Raw genomic sequence first — 15149 nt, 5'->3', positions numbered from 1 at the left:
GCCCAGGGCACACTGTGTTCCAGGCTGCTTGTCTGGTCTACTGAAAAAACATGAAAAATCCCGGAAGGAAGAGGGTTTCGGGGCCCGTGGCGCCCTCCGTGGGTCCTGCAGCACCTGCTGCTGCGGGGTGGCTGTGAGCACACCTGCTAGGGCACAGGCCCCGCCCTCTGGAGTCTGGCCGCCCCCTGGGAAGGGTGGGACCGGTTGCCAAGGTGCCAGGGCCTCAGGCGGCACCTATCGCGGATCCGGAAGCAGGAAATAGTTGGTGTTTTCAGGACCTGGGACCTGCCTGGCTGGGGGAGCTCGGAGGCTGGTGGGGGTCTGGGGTGGGGCTGCCCGGGGGGAGTGGGAAGGGACAGGGCAGGGGCTGAGGGGTGGTGTGGGAGGGGGCAGGCGCAGGGCAGGGCAGGGGCTGGACTGCAGGAGGCCTGGATGCCGCCCAGTCCCAGAGAACAGGGTTCTGAGGCAGCCCTGGGGGGCCGGGGCAGGTGGCACCCAGAGGCCTCGAGTGGAGATGGACTTGGCAAAAGACCTGGAGAAAGAGCTGGAGACCACAGCCCAGGAAGTGCTGGGGAAACTCCGGAGCGGTGAGCTGTTCCAGTCCAACTGGGACACTGCTGCCTTCATCATCTTCCTCATCTTCCTTGGTGAGTGTGGCCCTGGCCTCTGGCCCCTCCTTGGCCTCCTGTCCTAGGCCTGGCCGAGGGCCTTATCTGGACACCCATTCCACCCCCAGGCACCGTGTTGCTCCTGCTGCTGCTAGTCTGTCTCCACTGCTGCTGCCACAGCTGCTGCAGCCGCCGCGCCTCCAGACCCCGGAAGGTGAGCCCCGGGAAGGTGAGGCCCGCCAGCGGAGGCAGCAGCCTGGAACTGCACTGTGGAGAGGGGGTTGCTGGGGCTCCTGTGGAGAGGGGCCAGCTGGGCACACACGAAGAAAGCCCGGCCAGCCCCCTGCTTCTTTTGCAGGAACACCGCAGGGGAGTGGATAACTTGGCCCTGGAACCTTAACGCAGCGAGCCCCCAATCCCCCCCATCCGTGTGTCCTGCTGGCAACAGTGCTGATGACTTGGTTGTCTGGAACTTGAGTCTGGAGTGTGTTCTGAGCTTCCCTTCAAGGGGTGGGCCGTGTTGGCACTCACTGCTTTCTCCCGAAGCCCACCTGCTCCCCCACGGCTTTCAGCGGGCTGGACGGTCGCTCTAGGTCACACAGCTACTGCTGACAGGAGGGGAAGCTGGGCTCCAACTCAGTGGCCCGAACCATGAGGCCGAAACCTTGTCCCCAGCCCACTCAGTCCCTTGGCAGCCTGGAGGACCCCCTCAAGGGTGGGACAGGAGGCCAGGGGCTCCGTCGTTGGGTATCCCACCCAGGTGCTAATGATCAGGGATCCCCAACTTGGTCCTCACTAAGATAGATAGACAGACAGACAGACAAGACGCTCCAGGTAAAGTCAGATGATCTTTATTTCCTGGAGGCCTTGTCAAGGATGCGGAGCAAACACATTCAAGGGCACCACAGCGAGGCCGTGGATGGTTCTGTCTGCCCTCCTGATTCCCAGCTTAGGGCCCTTGCCCACTCCTCACCCTCCAACAGAGGGGAGAGTACGGTTGCCCGTCACCATCCTGGGGCAGGTCAGAAGGCAGAAAGAGGAAGGAGGAGGAGAGCCCTGGGCCTGGCGCCACCCCAAGTCCAAAGGTTCCCGCTGAGAAGGGAGGGCAGGGTTTGGAATGTGGGCCACCTCTGGGCTCTGCCTTCCTGACCACCCCCCCGTAAAAGAAAAAGCAAGCCAGCATCCCTGTCTCTCCGTGCTTCCAGTGCTCATTTCAATCTGTGCAAATGTGATGGGCAGGATGGGGCAAAGAGAAATAAATAATAGCCCATGCTGCCTGGTTCTGGCTCTGGCCAACGTTCCTGGGGGGGATGGGTGAGGGGGACAGGGGCCATTTCCCTGGGGGTCAGGCTCTTGGGTGCTCTGTTCAGAAAGGCCTGTAGCTCCAGTAGCTGGAGAACACGGAGATCTAGGGAGAGAGGAGGGGGGACATGGTAAGTGGAGATATTAGGTGGCTTGGCCCCTACTATAGCCTGTGACCCAGGTTCAAGGTCGTTCGGGGGCAATGTGTCAGGGAGAGGGTATTGCTGCTCAGCAACACCGTGGCCCATCTGCTCGTGTGTGCAGAAGGTACAGAGAACCTGAAGATTTGAGGGTGCTTTGGAAGTGTGACAAGAGCCCCTGGAATCCCTCCAAAATGAAATGACTTAGTAGCCTAGTATCTGCTGGCCCCATCTGTCTGAGAGGACTGCCCCGCACCCACAGTCCCCACAGCCCACCTTATCTTTGAGCTGCTGGCAGAGCTGCAGGGACACAGTGAAGAAGACTAGGGCGTCGTTGAGCCACGGGATCACACACTCCACCTTGTGCACGTGGCTCACCTCCAGGCGCTGGGAGCCCCACTCGCTGGAGGGAGAAAAGGAGGGTCCCTGGGGGTGGCCTGATTAGCCTGGCCCCCCGGCCCCCAAGATGTGGAAGGTTGGGGCGGGCAGGGAGCTGCAGGGCACCATACTTACAACATGGCCCCGGGGCTGTGGAGCACGGCGCCTCCAGCGGGGCGGAAGTTCTAAGCAGAAGAGCATCAGACCCAGTCAGGCCCGAGAGGCTGCAAGGCACTTAGGGGTGAGGGGGCGAGTGGGGTCCTCCTCACCTTGGTGGAATTGGGCTGCAGGACGTGCAGCTGGTACACGGTGAGGCAGAGCTTATTGAGGTTGATGTAGACATTGACGAGCAGGTCGGAGGGCAGCGCTGGGGCAAACATCCGCTGGGGACAGGGACCGGGCAAGCCGGTGGCATGAGGGCCAGGCAGGCACAGCTTCCCCAGGACTGCCTGGGGGACCTTATGTCCCAGCCCATGGACGGGGGCTTCCAAACTCTTCCCAGGTACTCCGGGGAGCTTCCTGCACCAGGCTTGGGAACCACTGACCCAGACCCGGGGTATTTGGGGGATGCAAGATGGAGGCCCAGAAAACTGCATAGACCTATGCCTTCAACTGACAACAGTTTGGGGTTTCCAGGACCCCATCACACCCCTGTGTCCCTCCCAGGGGCAAGCTGGGCTCCTTGGTGGGGATTCCCTCTCCCGGAGCAGGGGCTGGCCTAAGGCACTGACCGTGAGGCCACTGGCAGCGATCTCAGGCAGAGTAAGGGTGGCTGGCGTGGTGAGCCGGTTGCGGGCTCTGGTCAGCTGCAGCATCACAGCGTCCATCAGCTGCGGGGAGGTGGCTGGTCACAGCTGCTGCGGGGGCAGCCCCCACCCTCTCACATCAGGGAAGGACCAAGTCATGGTAGCGCCCAGCTCCTGCCTGTGTGGTCCCACTCTCACGGCCTGAACCCCCATCATGTGGGGCTTGTTTAAGGGGCAGATGTTTGGGCTCCAGCTGCGGGCGGGAGACAGGATGTCTGCACTGTTGACCATCTGCACAGGAAGTTCTACCGCATGGGGTCCCGGGTGCTGGTCCAATGGGGAATGGAAGACGGAAGCTCCCTGGAGTTACTCTCAGGGGCATGAGGGCTTTGTGGATGGGGTTGCAGGCAGTGAAGGAGCTTAGAGGAAGGGGCCTTAATCCAGGCTGGGTGCAAGGAGCCAAGGGAGGCTTCCTGGAGGAGGTGATAGGATGGGTAAGTTGAGGTCCTAAGGTGGGCACCAGCCCCGTTTTCAAAAGTAAAGCTCCAAAGTGGTAAGGTCACATAGCTATTCAATGGTGGAACCATCTGGAACTCATCCTTTTCCTTTGACAAGACCAAAGCTCTGGCCAGAACTCCTCAGAGCCCCAATTTCCACTGCTTCCAGATATTGTCATGGGAATGGGACTGGGGGTGACCTGGCTTCTAGGAAAGGGAAATTTTGGGTGGAGGCCTGGGGGCTGCACCGCCTACACCCAGGGTGGTGGACTGGGTGTCCTAGATGTACTGGGAGGGACCTCAGTTCATCTAGTTGTAAGTTTTCATAGAGGACCCAGAGGTCCAAAGAGGGCAACTGAATCACCTAAGTCAGGGACAGAGCTAAAGCATGAATCTGAGGCGTGTCAATGCAGCCCACCCCTCCACACCATGTGAATTCACTTTGCGAATTACAAGGCTTTCTGTCCGTCTAGGAGGGCTACTACTTCCTGAGCATTTGCCAGGGGCTGCTTTGCCTGCATCATCACAACTGCCAGTCACGACACCATGGCACCCTTTTGTAGGTGAGGCTGTTGAGGCACAGAATGGCTAAGAGAGTAACCTGGGGCTGCACAGCTCAGTGGAGCCCTGGGATCAGAGCCAGGTCTGTGAGTCATTTGACTGACTGCATACACACATCTATCGAGAGCTGATGGGGCGACCATTGGCTGCACCTGAGGCTGTTGGGCGCAGAGCTCTCCAGGGGCCTGGTCAGGGGTCAGGACTAGGAGTAGGGATCCTGCTTCTCCTGCTCCTGCAGGCAGCTCACCTTGAGGACCTCTGCTCCTGTCCTGAACTGGTAGCTTTCATCCCGGTTGGCGAGGAGGTAAATGGCCTGGCTTACGTGGTTCCTGGCATCCTGGATCTGAAAAAAAAAAAAAGCCCACTGCAAGGTCAGTGGGCTGGGCCTCAGGAGGAAGAGAAGCCAACTTCAGAGTAGCCACAGTGTCCAGGGCCCCCGATTACAGGGCCTCACTCTGATGGACTGTCCTCCTGGGAGGGCTGGGGTTGGTCTCAGCTGCCTGCCCCTCTCCACCAGCTGTCCTCTCTGTGCTCACTGAAAGCCAGGCCCTGCCTGGGTGCTGGGCATACGGCACAGACCGGCAGGCCTGCCACAGCTCACCTTCTAAAGGAGGACAGATAATAGCAGAGCAAAGGCACAAGAGGACAACACACTGAGTGACTTGCGTAAGGACAAAAGGGTGACTCTGCAGGCTGGGGGAGGAGGAGCCTCTTTAGATGGATGTCAACGGAGGCCCAAGGGAAGTGCCTCTTGAGCATCACCCAGTGAAGAATAAAGCAGTGAGAGGCCTCCAGGCACAGCGATGAGCATGGGCAAAGGCCCTGAGGTGGAGGGGCAGGGTCCAATCACAGAGGAGTGTGGACTTTGTCCCCAGGAGCCATTGGAAGCCCCTGGAGGCTCTGTGAAGGGGAGTTCCCTGTGTTTCCCACTGGGGCCCAGAGGCCTACAGACAGAGCAGGTTCCCACCTCCCTCCAGGCTAGACTCTGGAGTCCCAGGCACTGCCTGCCCCAGCTTTGCTGCTAGGCAACAACTTCCCAGGCTTGCGGCAGCCTTAAATCCCCCTTGGCCACCCCAGGAGGCCTCAGTGCCACTCAGGCCTGCCCCTGCCTGCCCTTGTGGCTTGAGCCCTGGCAGGAAAAGGGCCTGATTACCTGTTGCAGCTTCCACTGCTTGTCCTCTCGGAAGGCAAAGTGCAGTAGCTGGTTGTTCCGGGGAATCTTCAGATTCACGTCCTGACGAGCAAGAGCGTATAAGCAGGAGGACCCCTCTCCTGCTTATGGCCACTCTGAGCCCTTGAGCAGGGAGCAGACATGGCACGAGTGTGGTAGCTCAGGCCCCAGCCAATCCACAGGGCAGAAAGTCTCCCATCCTCCCTGGCACTTGGGGTGTGAACAGGGAGGTCAGGAGACAGGAACTCAAGCCCAAAAGGAACCACAAAGAAATGCAAGGGAACAGAGACAGAAAGGGGAAGCTGGGAGGAGGTGGTGTGACTGTGGGCAGAAAGGGAGCATGGGTACAGGCCAATGGACTGAACACCCACTACTGGAGGAGAGGCACCTTCCCCCATATCTCGGTGCCTAGCACAGACGGAGCTCAGATGTTGGCTGATTCCACTTTGAATTGGGGCCAGCCTAATCCCTCCAATGCCCACGCTTCACTGGGCCCAGACTCAGGGCTAGGCCGTGTGCAAAGCATCCCCCTTCCTGCACCTCTCACTGAAGACACACACCAATTCCAGAGGAGGTTTAGTGGGGTGGGTTGTTATTTTACAAATGAGGAAACTGAGGCACAGAGAGGTCAAGGATCCTACCCAGGGCCACAAAGCCAACAGGTAAAGGCAAAGCTCAGCAGGAGGCCCCCACACTCTTCCCCACTGGATCCTCCAGCAGCAGGGAAAGGGAAGAGGGGCTGGGGGACTCACCGCCTGGCTCAGCGCGTCCCCTTGCAGAGTCAGCACGCCCTTCACCTGGTCTGTGCTGCAACACGCGGGGGTCAGAGCAGTGCCTGCGGCTGCCCTTTCCCACCACCTCACCCTCCCAGCAGGTTGCCCCTGCTGTCACAGGATGGCCCAGGCTGCCCCACAGCACACCCTCTACATGTTGGGGCTGAAATCAATCTGCATGGCAGGGTCTTGGCAGTACAGCCTCCCCTAGAGAATATCCCAGGTGTCCCCCTCACAAGCAGTCCATCCCTCCTGTTCCTGCTCAGCCCTGGCTCACCTACAGCTGCCGAGGATGAAGTTCTCTTGCTTGGCAGGCCCCTCGGTGCCTGCACCAGAGCATGGCAGAGTGAAGCGGAGCGAGGCCTCCTGGAGGGGCAGAGGGGAGTGGAGTAAAGTTGACCCAATCCAGCTCACCTCTCTTTCCAGAAGCCCCATTCCTGGGTTGGCTAGGGGAGGGACAAAGTAGGCTAGTTTTCTAACCTCCAGGGCACCTTCCCATTTCTCTGGCCCTTCCCCCACCACCTGAGTTTCAGGTCCTACCAGAGTGGATAGCTGTTCCTTTCACATTCCCTGGATGCCTACCAACTGCCCAACTCAGGGATATAGAACAGAGATGACCTCCAGGCTGGGTTAAGATGCTCCAATGTGGGGGAGCAGAGTCAGGGAAGGACGGAACTCATGGTAACTAGAAATTCTGGCGATAGCAGGCAATGCCCGGACATTTTTGTGAGTTGACTTGTCTTCACAACAGCCCTGTGACGCCAGTACTGCAATCTCGTTCTTGCGAAAAGGAGGCCCCATGAGGTTGAGTAAGGTGCTGAAGACCTTGAGATCACAGCTTTAAAGGAAGCCTTCCTTGAACCCAACCCTGACCGCCCAGACCCCCCCAGCCAGGGGCTCATTCCAGGCCCACCCCACCACGCTCACACGGCTGCTCGTGATTAAGTGGGCAATCACATAATGGTGCCTCCACCGTACGCCAAGTCCACTGGGGCAGGGCCTGGTCTGCACAACGCGCGTCGCGTCCACAGCAGGCGCTCGGGAGGCAGGCGCGGCGCCCCGGGAAGGAGCCGCAGCCGGGCCGGCCCGCCAGAAGCCTTACCTTGAGGATGTCCTGCAGCTGCCTGAGCACGGCGTGGACCTCGTCGTGCAGCAGCCAGCGGAACTCCTCCTCCTGCGGAGACAGGCCAGCGGTCAGTCGCCCGGGCCCGCGGGCCCCCGCCCCGCCCCACCCCACCCTGTCCCACCCCGTCCGCGCGCCTCACCAGCACCGCTCGCTCCGCCGCCGTCGCTGCCATCGCGGTCGCCATCGCCGCTGCTCGCCACCCAGGGACCGCCACCCGCCAGCGGTCCGCCAGAGGCTCGGTCCACCCGCCGTCCGTGCGCCCGCGGCGCGCTGGCCCACCCCCTCCGCCGATTGGCTGCGCGCGCGCCCGCCCCGATCCCGGGCCCCCTCCCCCGCCTCAGACCAGCCGAGCGGGGGCTGCGAATCGAGACTGGCGACTGCGCGAACCCGCCTGCGCCGCCTCTCCCAAACCGCCGCGGGCACCTACCGCGGGCGCCGCTCCCGCTGGAGCGCGGCGGACACTTATCCCGCCCCCTCCCGGCAGTGATACGGCGCCCTGCTCCGCTTGCGCCCACTGATTGGCCAACGGGCGGCTTGTTCTCGCCGCGTCCGGCGATTGGCAGGCAGGGCGGCCTGTTCCGTGCCCTCCGCGCCCTGAGCTCTGCGGCTGGGAAGAACCGGCCGGCTGAGCTGTTCGGGCGCTCCCGACCCTCCTCCCTCCACCGCTGGGCGTGGAGGGTCTGGGTGCAGGTAGTGGCCACTGCTAAGGTAATCAGTCACAGTTGCGTTACCAATAAAGGTTTTATTTTGCTTGCAGTAGCTTTTTGTTAATTGCACAAAATCATGTTTTTGCCATTTAAACATTATCACACAATCCTATTCTGAAAGACAAATGTTCATTAAAAACAAAGCAAAAATAAAAATTCACAACCTTAATTACCTAGATTTGTCATTTAAAGGAGGTTTAAAGGAAAAAAAAAAAAGGGTCATGGAAGAGGGGCTTTCTTACAAGCTTTTTCACAAGTGTCACATTTTCTCCTAAAAGGGAAGGATTTCAAAACAAAGGTGAAATAGCTTAAACAGAAATACTCATAAAAAGAAACTTTACAGAATTGTCAACAATATTAAGACAACATTGACTAACCAGTTTCATTACAGTATTCTCCCCACCCCCACCCTCACCCCCCACCCCCCCCAAAGTGTCCAGCTAGGACTAGAACAGGCTTTGTGTTCAGACAGAAAAGAATTCCAAATCCCAGTGAAGTTATGCCAAAAACACGCAGCATCTTCCCTGCCCTCCCCCTATGTCTTCTGAGATCCCTTGCCTGGTTTCTGATTAGCGGAAAAGGGCCAAGGTTGAGGGGGAGGGGTCCACACCAGTGTGGTCTCACTCTGTATATTCACTAGAAATGCTGACCTGCAAAGTGTGACTTTGGAAAATGCAACCCAAGCAGAGGGAGAGAACATTGACATCCTTTAGGTGACTTCTCCTTGTTTTTACGCCACATTCCAAGCCCCTCTGGTCCCCTATCCAAGGAGAAATGTTAGGGTCTTGAGGATGTCTCAGGTCCACCTCTGAGGGTCAGATAGTTCAGATTGGGTCAGGCCCAGTTCTCTTCCCTCCTGAGAGACCCTGGGGCCCTGGAAGCATCAAAGACCATGCTTCTGGCTGAAGTGAAGATACTCGTTCCTGTTTCAAGAGCTGAGCCTAAAAAATGGCTGTTGTTGGTCAGGCTGGGTCTGGGCCAAAGAAGGGACAGAAAACACTGTCTCCACGGGAAGAAAATGAGGGAGAGGGAATGAAGAGGAAGGCAGTGGGGAACATGTGCAGGAGTAGGCCGGAGAGGGTGAGACTGCTGTGAGGGGACCCAGTTAGAGTGACTCCTGAGAACCAGGTGGGAGTCTGCAGCATAACGGAAAACAGGAAGGATCCCCTCTCCTCCCTCTTCACTCCTCCCTGGAGGCCCTCAGGATCCCCTTCCCAAGGGCTGGAATGCAAATCCAAATACTAAGAGAGCCTGGTGAGGAGTGAGCTCCCCCTACACCAAAGCAAGGAAGTCTGATCCCAGCCCAGGGCTCTGCAGTGATGGTGACTTCTGGGACAGGAGCTCAAGAGCGGCGAGGAGAGCAGGCTTCTGTGAGGCTCACCTAATGTGCTGGCGATTTGCGCTCTCCCCCGAGAGCCAGAGCCCTGCGTCTGCTCAACTTCGCCAATCTCTTTTCAGTTCACAAAGGCATTTATGGAGAGAGTTGGTTGCACATTGGTAGCTTAAACATGACAATCCTCATCAGCTGGTCACCTGAGGTTGGAGGGCCCATGAGGACCCTGTTTGGAGTCGGTGCTGGCTCATCTTGACCCAGAGCCTCTTCGTCACACGCAGGATCCAGTAGGGGGATGTGGACATAACCACAGCCTCTTTGCTCTGAGGGAAGGAAGCAGTGGAAAGGCTTCCAGTTCTTACTGCTGATTCGAGTTCCTTGAATGGAAAGGGTCTGAGATAAGACAAGCTCAGAAGGAAGGAAAAAAAAAAAAAAAAGCCAGGCAGCAGTTTCTGGGCAGCTTCTATCCTGGGGCGAGAGCCAGTGTGTGGTATGTAGGGGTTGTGTGTATTGTGTATTTCTGTGTGTGTGTGTGTGTGTGTATGTGTATGAACACACAGCCACCTAGTCCCGGGCCAGTGCCCAGCTCAAGAGCTTTCCCAAAGGCCAATCCTGCTGACACCCCTCCCCTCCCCAGGACCTCCAGGGGAGGAGTGACGCTGTGTGCTGTGCTGATGGCAAGTCTCAAAGTCTGTATAAAAGGAGATGGAGACAGGTGGACTGGTCCAGAGTTAAGTCCCAGGACCCCAACCCCATGTGAGGAGGAGGGGTCAGAGGGAAGACTGGGGGGCAGGGGTGGGGTATCGAGGGCTTAGTGTATATAGGCTCGGTACACGGCAGACATGTCGTTGTCAGACTGGTCCAGTGCCTTGGCTCTTTTGTACACCTGGAAAAAAAGGAGATGGGCTCAGTCTCTGGCACAGAGCTGACTTAAAGACACAATCTGCTTTGTGGAGGTAGTTCTAGATGCGGTCAGGCAGGCAGGCAGGCTCTGGAGTCCAGGCTGTCTGGGTGCAACTCCTGGCCACCCTCCACTGATCTTGAGCGAAGTGCCTCAGTTTCTCTCTGTCTTCGTTACTACTCCTTGATGTCATGGAGAAGATAACAAGGTTATCATGAGGACTAAATGGAGCGAGGGAGGTAAAGTGCTCAGAGCATCGTTAGTAATTATAGTCATGTCTCTTTCTGCCTTTAGGGTCTCCCTGTGTTATTCTCTGGGCTGCTATCCTTGCCCTTCCCTCTGCATGGGATGCCTTTCCCTAGGCAAAGCTGGTTCCTTCCCAGTCAGCTCTAAGGCCTTCCCTGACCAGTCTATATAAAGCAGCGGCTGTACCACTTTATCCTGTCACCTTATCTTACTATTTTATTCATACTTCTGACCTTCAGAGAATTCTTGTTTAAATACCTATCTGCTTATCTTGTGCCTCCTTCCATTAAATGTTAAGCTCCACAAGGAAGGGAACGGGCAGCCCCTCACCATGTCCCCAGAGCCTAGAACAGTGCTTGGCGGCGGACAGCCACTCCAGAGCCACTAGGTGAGTATTATGAACGAGCGTGAAGAGAATTAAAAAGCCATTCAAGCAGGTCAGTGTGGCGTCCAGGCACACTGAAGAAATGCAGTTGGCCACAAGGTTCCTCCCACATAGCTGCATCTTTGTCTTTTTTTTAAAACATAGTCCAGTTGAAGCCACGATAATTGAGTGTCCATTATAGCTCAGGTATAGCTGTTAGCTCAAAATGAAGGCTAAATAAAGACCGTTTCAGAGAAAAGAAAACGAATCGTTGCCAGCAGACCTGCATTACAGAGAATGCTGAAGCAAGTTCTTCCAGTTGAAAGGGAACAATATCAGAGAGAAATTCAAATCTTCAGAAAAGAATGGAGAACACTGGAAATGGTAAATTAGAGAAATATAAAATTATTTTTTCTTTTAATTAAAAAAAAAAAAAATACATACGACCACTTAAAACATTCCAACATTGTCTGGTAGGTTTAGAACAAAGGCAGATGTAACACACGGGACATCTATTCCCCAAAGCAGGGGTTCTCTTGGGGCGCCTGGGTGCCTGAGTTAGTGGCTCAGAGCGGCCGACTCTTGATTTCAGCTCAGGTCATGATCACTGGGGTGTGGGATCAGGCCCCCATGTCAGGGTCCACACTCAGTGTCAAGTCTGCTTGTCCCTCTCCCTTTGCCCCTCCCAACTCATGCACGTGTGTGTGCATGCTCCCACTCTCTCTCAAAATGAATAAATAAAACCTTAAAAAAATAAAGCAGGGCTTCTCAACCTGGGGTTATTTTGCCCCACGGGACACATGGTAGTATCTACAGACCTCTTCCCAACTGAGAGGGCACTGCTGGCTTCTAGTGCTTAGAGGACAAGGATGCTACTGAATATCCTGAAATGCACAGGACCACTCCCACAACAAAATGGCAATAGTGCCCAGGTTAAGAAACCTTGCCATAAAGGAGGGCAGGTGAGGGAAATGGATCTATGTTTTATGTGAACAGGTATAATATTAACTCTAAGTGGGCCATGAAGTTATGGGTATTGCATATTCTTGCATACTGCAATCTCTAGACCAAAGATAAAAGAGAAACAATGCATTATTAAAGAGCCAACAGAGAAAATGGCATTCTAAAAAACAGTCATATAATCCAAAAGGTGATAAAAAAGGAGGGATAGACAAAAGTCAGAAAGGACAAAGAGCAATCAAATGGTAGCTCTAAGTCCAACCACATATCACCAGACTTTTAAGACAAAGACTAAATGTGAATGGACTGGTGAACCTTAAGATCCTGAACGCTGGGCTCCAATGAGGAACCTAAATTCATGCCCTCCAGAAAGCACCACGCTCCACTGAGAAATTAACCAAAATGTCTGTTTTCAAGCCAACGAGTCCTGTAGAGCCACGGCAGAGGCAGGTCAGAAATCACAGAGCACGCCGCCAACACAAGCCACATGCAGATCCCTTCTGAAGTAACTTCAGTTAAAGACAATCGACCAAAAAAGTTCTATAAAATACACAGAGAAGTCCACTGCTTAGAGAGAATCCAAGGCAAAAGAAACAGGAGGAACCTGAAACTGTACTGCAACCTAAAAAGGTGAAGTGAGTTCCCTGAACTGCTCAGGCAGACAAGGAAGGGACAGGAGACTGATTACACTTTATGAAAGGCCAAGTCTGAAAAGAGCACAACTGTGTTTCTTTACTTCTTCACTGGAACAAGCCACTTGAGACTTCTATTTAACTTGAATCGAATGTGTATCCTCTTAAAGTTCCTAGAAGATACAGCCTCTAAAAATAAATCAATTAATGTGTTTTGTGTTTTATACAAAATATGGTTTTGATTGTAACTCTACAGTAATGAAATACTGCTCAGCTTTTTTAAGGCGTCCCTTCTGTCAGGCTGAGGAAGATGACCTTCTCAACAACTCTTTCTGGGGCCCCTGGATGGCTCAGTTGGTAGAGCACCCAACTCCTGATCTCAGGGTCATGAGTTCAAGCCCCACAGCAGGTATGCAGATTACTTAAACTTATTTAAACAAATAAACAACCCCCTCCCCAACCCAACTGTTTTCAGGAAGTGCATATGTAGGTGCTGTGTTGTCACTCAAACAAATGTTAATGACCAACACTCCAATTAACAGGCAGATACTGTCAGAATGCATACAAATGCAAGCCCCACTGACAGGCTCTACACTGAGGATACCACTTAAATATAAAGACACAGCTTGAAAGTCAATGAATGAAAAAAAGATATACCATGTACACAGCAGCAGTTACGGTAAAACCAGGCAATAGGCTTCAAGACAAAGGTCAGGAGGGACATTCCATAATAATTAAAGGCCAAATTCATCAGGAAGATATGACCATCACAAATGGCTAAAAACCCAAACACAAGAGTTTCAAAGATAACAGAATTAAAGGGAAAAACAGACAATGCTACAATCATAGCTGGAGATTTTAGTATCTCTCTTTCAGCAACCAAAAGAACCAGAGAAAAAGGCCAATAAAGACGATCTGAAAAACCACTACCTAACCTTGACCTAACTGATTATCGGCAGAACACAGCAGCTGACAAGTGGAGAACAGTCTTCCTAAGTGCACATGGTACGCCCACCAAGACAGACCATTTGCTAGGCTGCAAAACAAGTCTCAATAAATTTAGAGTTAAAGATCACACAGGATCTGTTTTGTAACCACAATAGAGATCCATCAGTAATCACTAACTATTAGATTCGCAGGACAACTCCAATTATCTGACTGATGCACTTTTAAGTAATCCGCAGGTCAATGAAATCACAAGGGTTACAAGTAAGAAGGGCTCAGAAGGGAATATATGCTTTTAAATGCTCCGGTCTAGAATCAATGACCTGAGCTTCCATTCAAAGGTGAGACACAAAGAGACACAAAGCAAAGAGATGGGAGGAAGCCTAAAAGCAAAGGGAAGACTGTCAGATCGGGCCTCTTGCAGTTACCTCATTGGCTGCAGCTGCCATAGGAGTAGGATGGTTGACGGCATCCCCCAGGGCAATGGCTAAGCGGAGATCCTTCTGAATGTACTTCAGGTAGAAATCGGGCTTAAAGTTCCCTTGCAGGATATCTGAGGAGGGAAAGCCACGTAACAGAAGAATTAAATGGACCCAAATTAAGAAACTATCTGCTGGACCATCAGGGCTCAACATCTAGCATTTCTTCCCTCTTGGACAATGAAGAAACCAGTCCCCAGCCAGTACCCCCAAATCCCATCTGCCATGTCTCTGGATCCCTCTGACAGAGGGCATGGAGGGCATGGACTGACCAGAGAGGGTGACTCTTTCACACCGGTCAGCCCTTGAAGAAGAGAATGCTCTGTGACAGCAACCTGACCTGGTTTCTCAGCCCCAGTCACAACTAAAATGCAAGAAGAGAGGCCAAAGGCAACTCACTTTGGCACTTCTGGTCCAGGAAGATGCTGGCCAACTGTCCCTGATTGAGGATGTCCAAGAGTGTCTGCTGGGACTGGCCTGTTACTTGGGCCAGGGTTAACCCCTCAGCGATGGTGGCCATGAAGCTTCCCTGTACCATGTTCACAATCAGCATCATCTTGGCTGCATTGCCAACCTCACCTGGCCAGGGCAGAGAATCACGGTCACTTTCCAAGAATTCTGAGGCAAGGGACTTTCTGCCCACCCTCATCCCTGCTCGGACCCACCTCTACACCCAGGGGAGGCCCCATTCACCTGCCCCTGACAGAACTGGCTCTGACCCTTCGGGCTCTTCCTCCTTCCAGGCACTGACTGTGCAAGTCAAAGGAAACCTTCCCACGGGGGCCCCAGGCAGAGAGGCCGTGCGGGATTGACGCAGTCATCAGTGCAGTCTAGAGGGGATGTGGCCCACCCAGCCTCCGGGCCTGCAGTGGCCCGACAGGTGGGCAGGCGTGTTACCTAGAAAGAAGGAGGTCTTTCCCATTGCCTGGAAGCAGCTGCTGCAGTCCTCATACAAGCCCCTGTCTCCGGCTGCTAAGATCACCAACATCCCATCATTAGACAGCTGCTGATTCCCTGAGACTGGGGCTTCCAGAAAGCGGCCCCCCCTGGACACAATCACCTAGAAAGGAAAGTCACAGCTTCTGAAGACCTTGCCTCTCACGGGTATTTCAAGTGGAAACACCTGGCCCTCCACACTGAGCCCCCAAACAGGTGTCTGAACTTTATGCAGTAAACAGAGAAGAGGGGGTCTCCCCAGAGACTCCCACTGACTCAGAATTTCTTGCAATGACCAAGCGTGACCATGCCGATGGCTTGGCTGAGCACACCTCCTCCAGACA

General features: G+C 54.6%; 3 protein-coding genes across 9 annotated transcripts in view; 1 reads left to right on the top strand and 2 right to left on the bottom strand.

The window, feature by feature from the left end:
- Positions 1-166: 166 nt before the first annotated feature.
- On the top strand, positions 167-1887 carry SMIM22 (small integral membrane protein 22). 3 transcript variants are annotated; one of them, XM_059154118.1, is made up of 4 exons: positions 167-313; positions 489-647; positions 737-837; positions 967-1887. In XM_059154118.1, the coding sequence occupies exons 2-4, from the start codon at positions 515-517 to the stop codon at positions 1006-1008; spliced, it is 276 nt and encodes a 91-aa protein (XP_059010101.1). In that variant the 5' UTR covers positions 167-313; positions 489-514; the 3' UTR covers positions 1009-1887. The 3 variants fall into 3 exon arrangements, with proteins under 3 accessions (XP_059010101.1, XP_059010103.1, XP_059010102.1); XM_059154120.1 differs by having other exon boundaries at positions 168-313; positions 737-822; XM_059154119.1 differs by having other exon boundaries at positions 217-309.
- On the bottom strand, positions 1444-7594 carry ROGDI (rogdi atypical leucine zipper). Its single transcript, XM_059154117.1, has 11 exons — positions 7442-7594; positions 7279-7350; positions 6454-6542; positions 6156-6210; positions 5386-5466; positions 4480-4575; positions 3160-3258; positions 2698-2811; positions 2564-2613; positions 2327-2453; positions 1444-2016 (listed from the first exon to the last, which is right to left on the bottom strand). Exons 1-11 carry the CDS (start codon positions 7484-7486, stop codon positions 1975-1977), a joined length of 870 nt encoding a protein of 289 aa, XP_059010100.1. The 5' UTR covers positions 7487-7594; the 3' UTR covers positions 1444-1974.
- Positions 7595-8024: 430 nt separating this feature from the next.
- Positions 8025-15149, bottom strand: part of GLYR1 (glyoxylate reductase 1 homolog) — a 35711-nt gene continuing 28586 nt past the window's right edge. For all 5 annotated transcript variants that reach the window (XM_059154109.1, XM_059154110.1, XM_059154112.1 and 2 more), the window contains 4 exons: positions 14767-14929; positions 14269-14448; positions 13819-13943; positions 8025-10228 (listed from right to left, as the gene is read on the bottom strand). In XM_059154109.1, coding sequence (XP_059010092.1) covers positions 10154-10228; positions 13819-13943; positions 14269-14448; positions 14767-14929 — 543 coding nt within the window. In that variant the 3' untranslated portion in view covers positions 8025-10153. The remainder of the gene's footprint in view (positions 10229-13818; positions 13944-14268; positions 14449-14766; positions 14930-15149) is intronic.

This window comes from Mustela lutreola, chromosome 17, assembly GCF_030435805.1.
Source record: "Mustela lutreola isolate mMusLut2 chromosome 17, mMusLut2.pri, whole genome shotgun sequence".
NCBI classification, from domain to species: Eukaryota; Metazoa; Chordata; class Mammalia; order Carnivora; family Mustelidae; genus Mustela; species Mustela lutreola.
The sequence above is the reverse complement of the archived record's forward strand: the minus strand, read 5'-3'. Positions and strand labels throughout refer to the sequence as shown.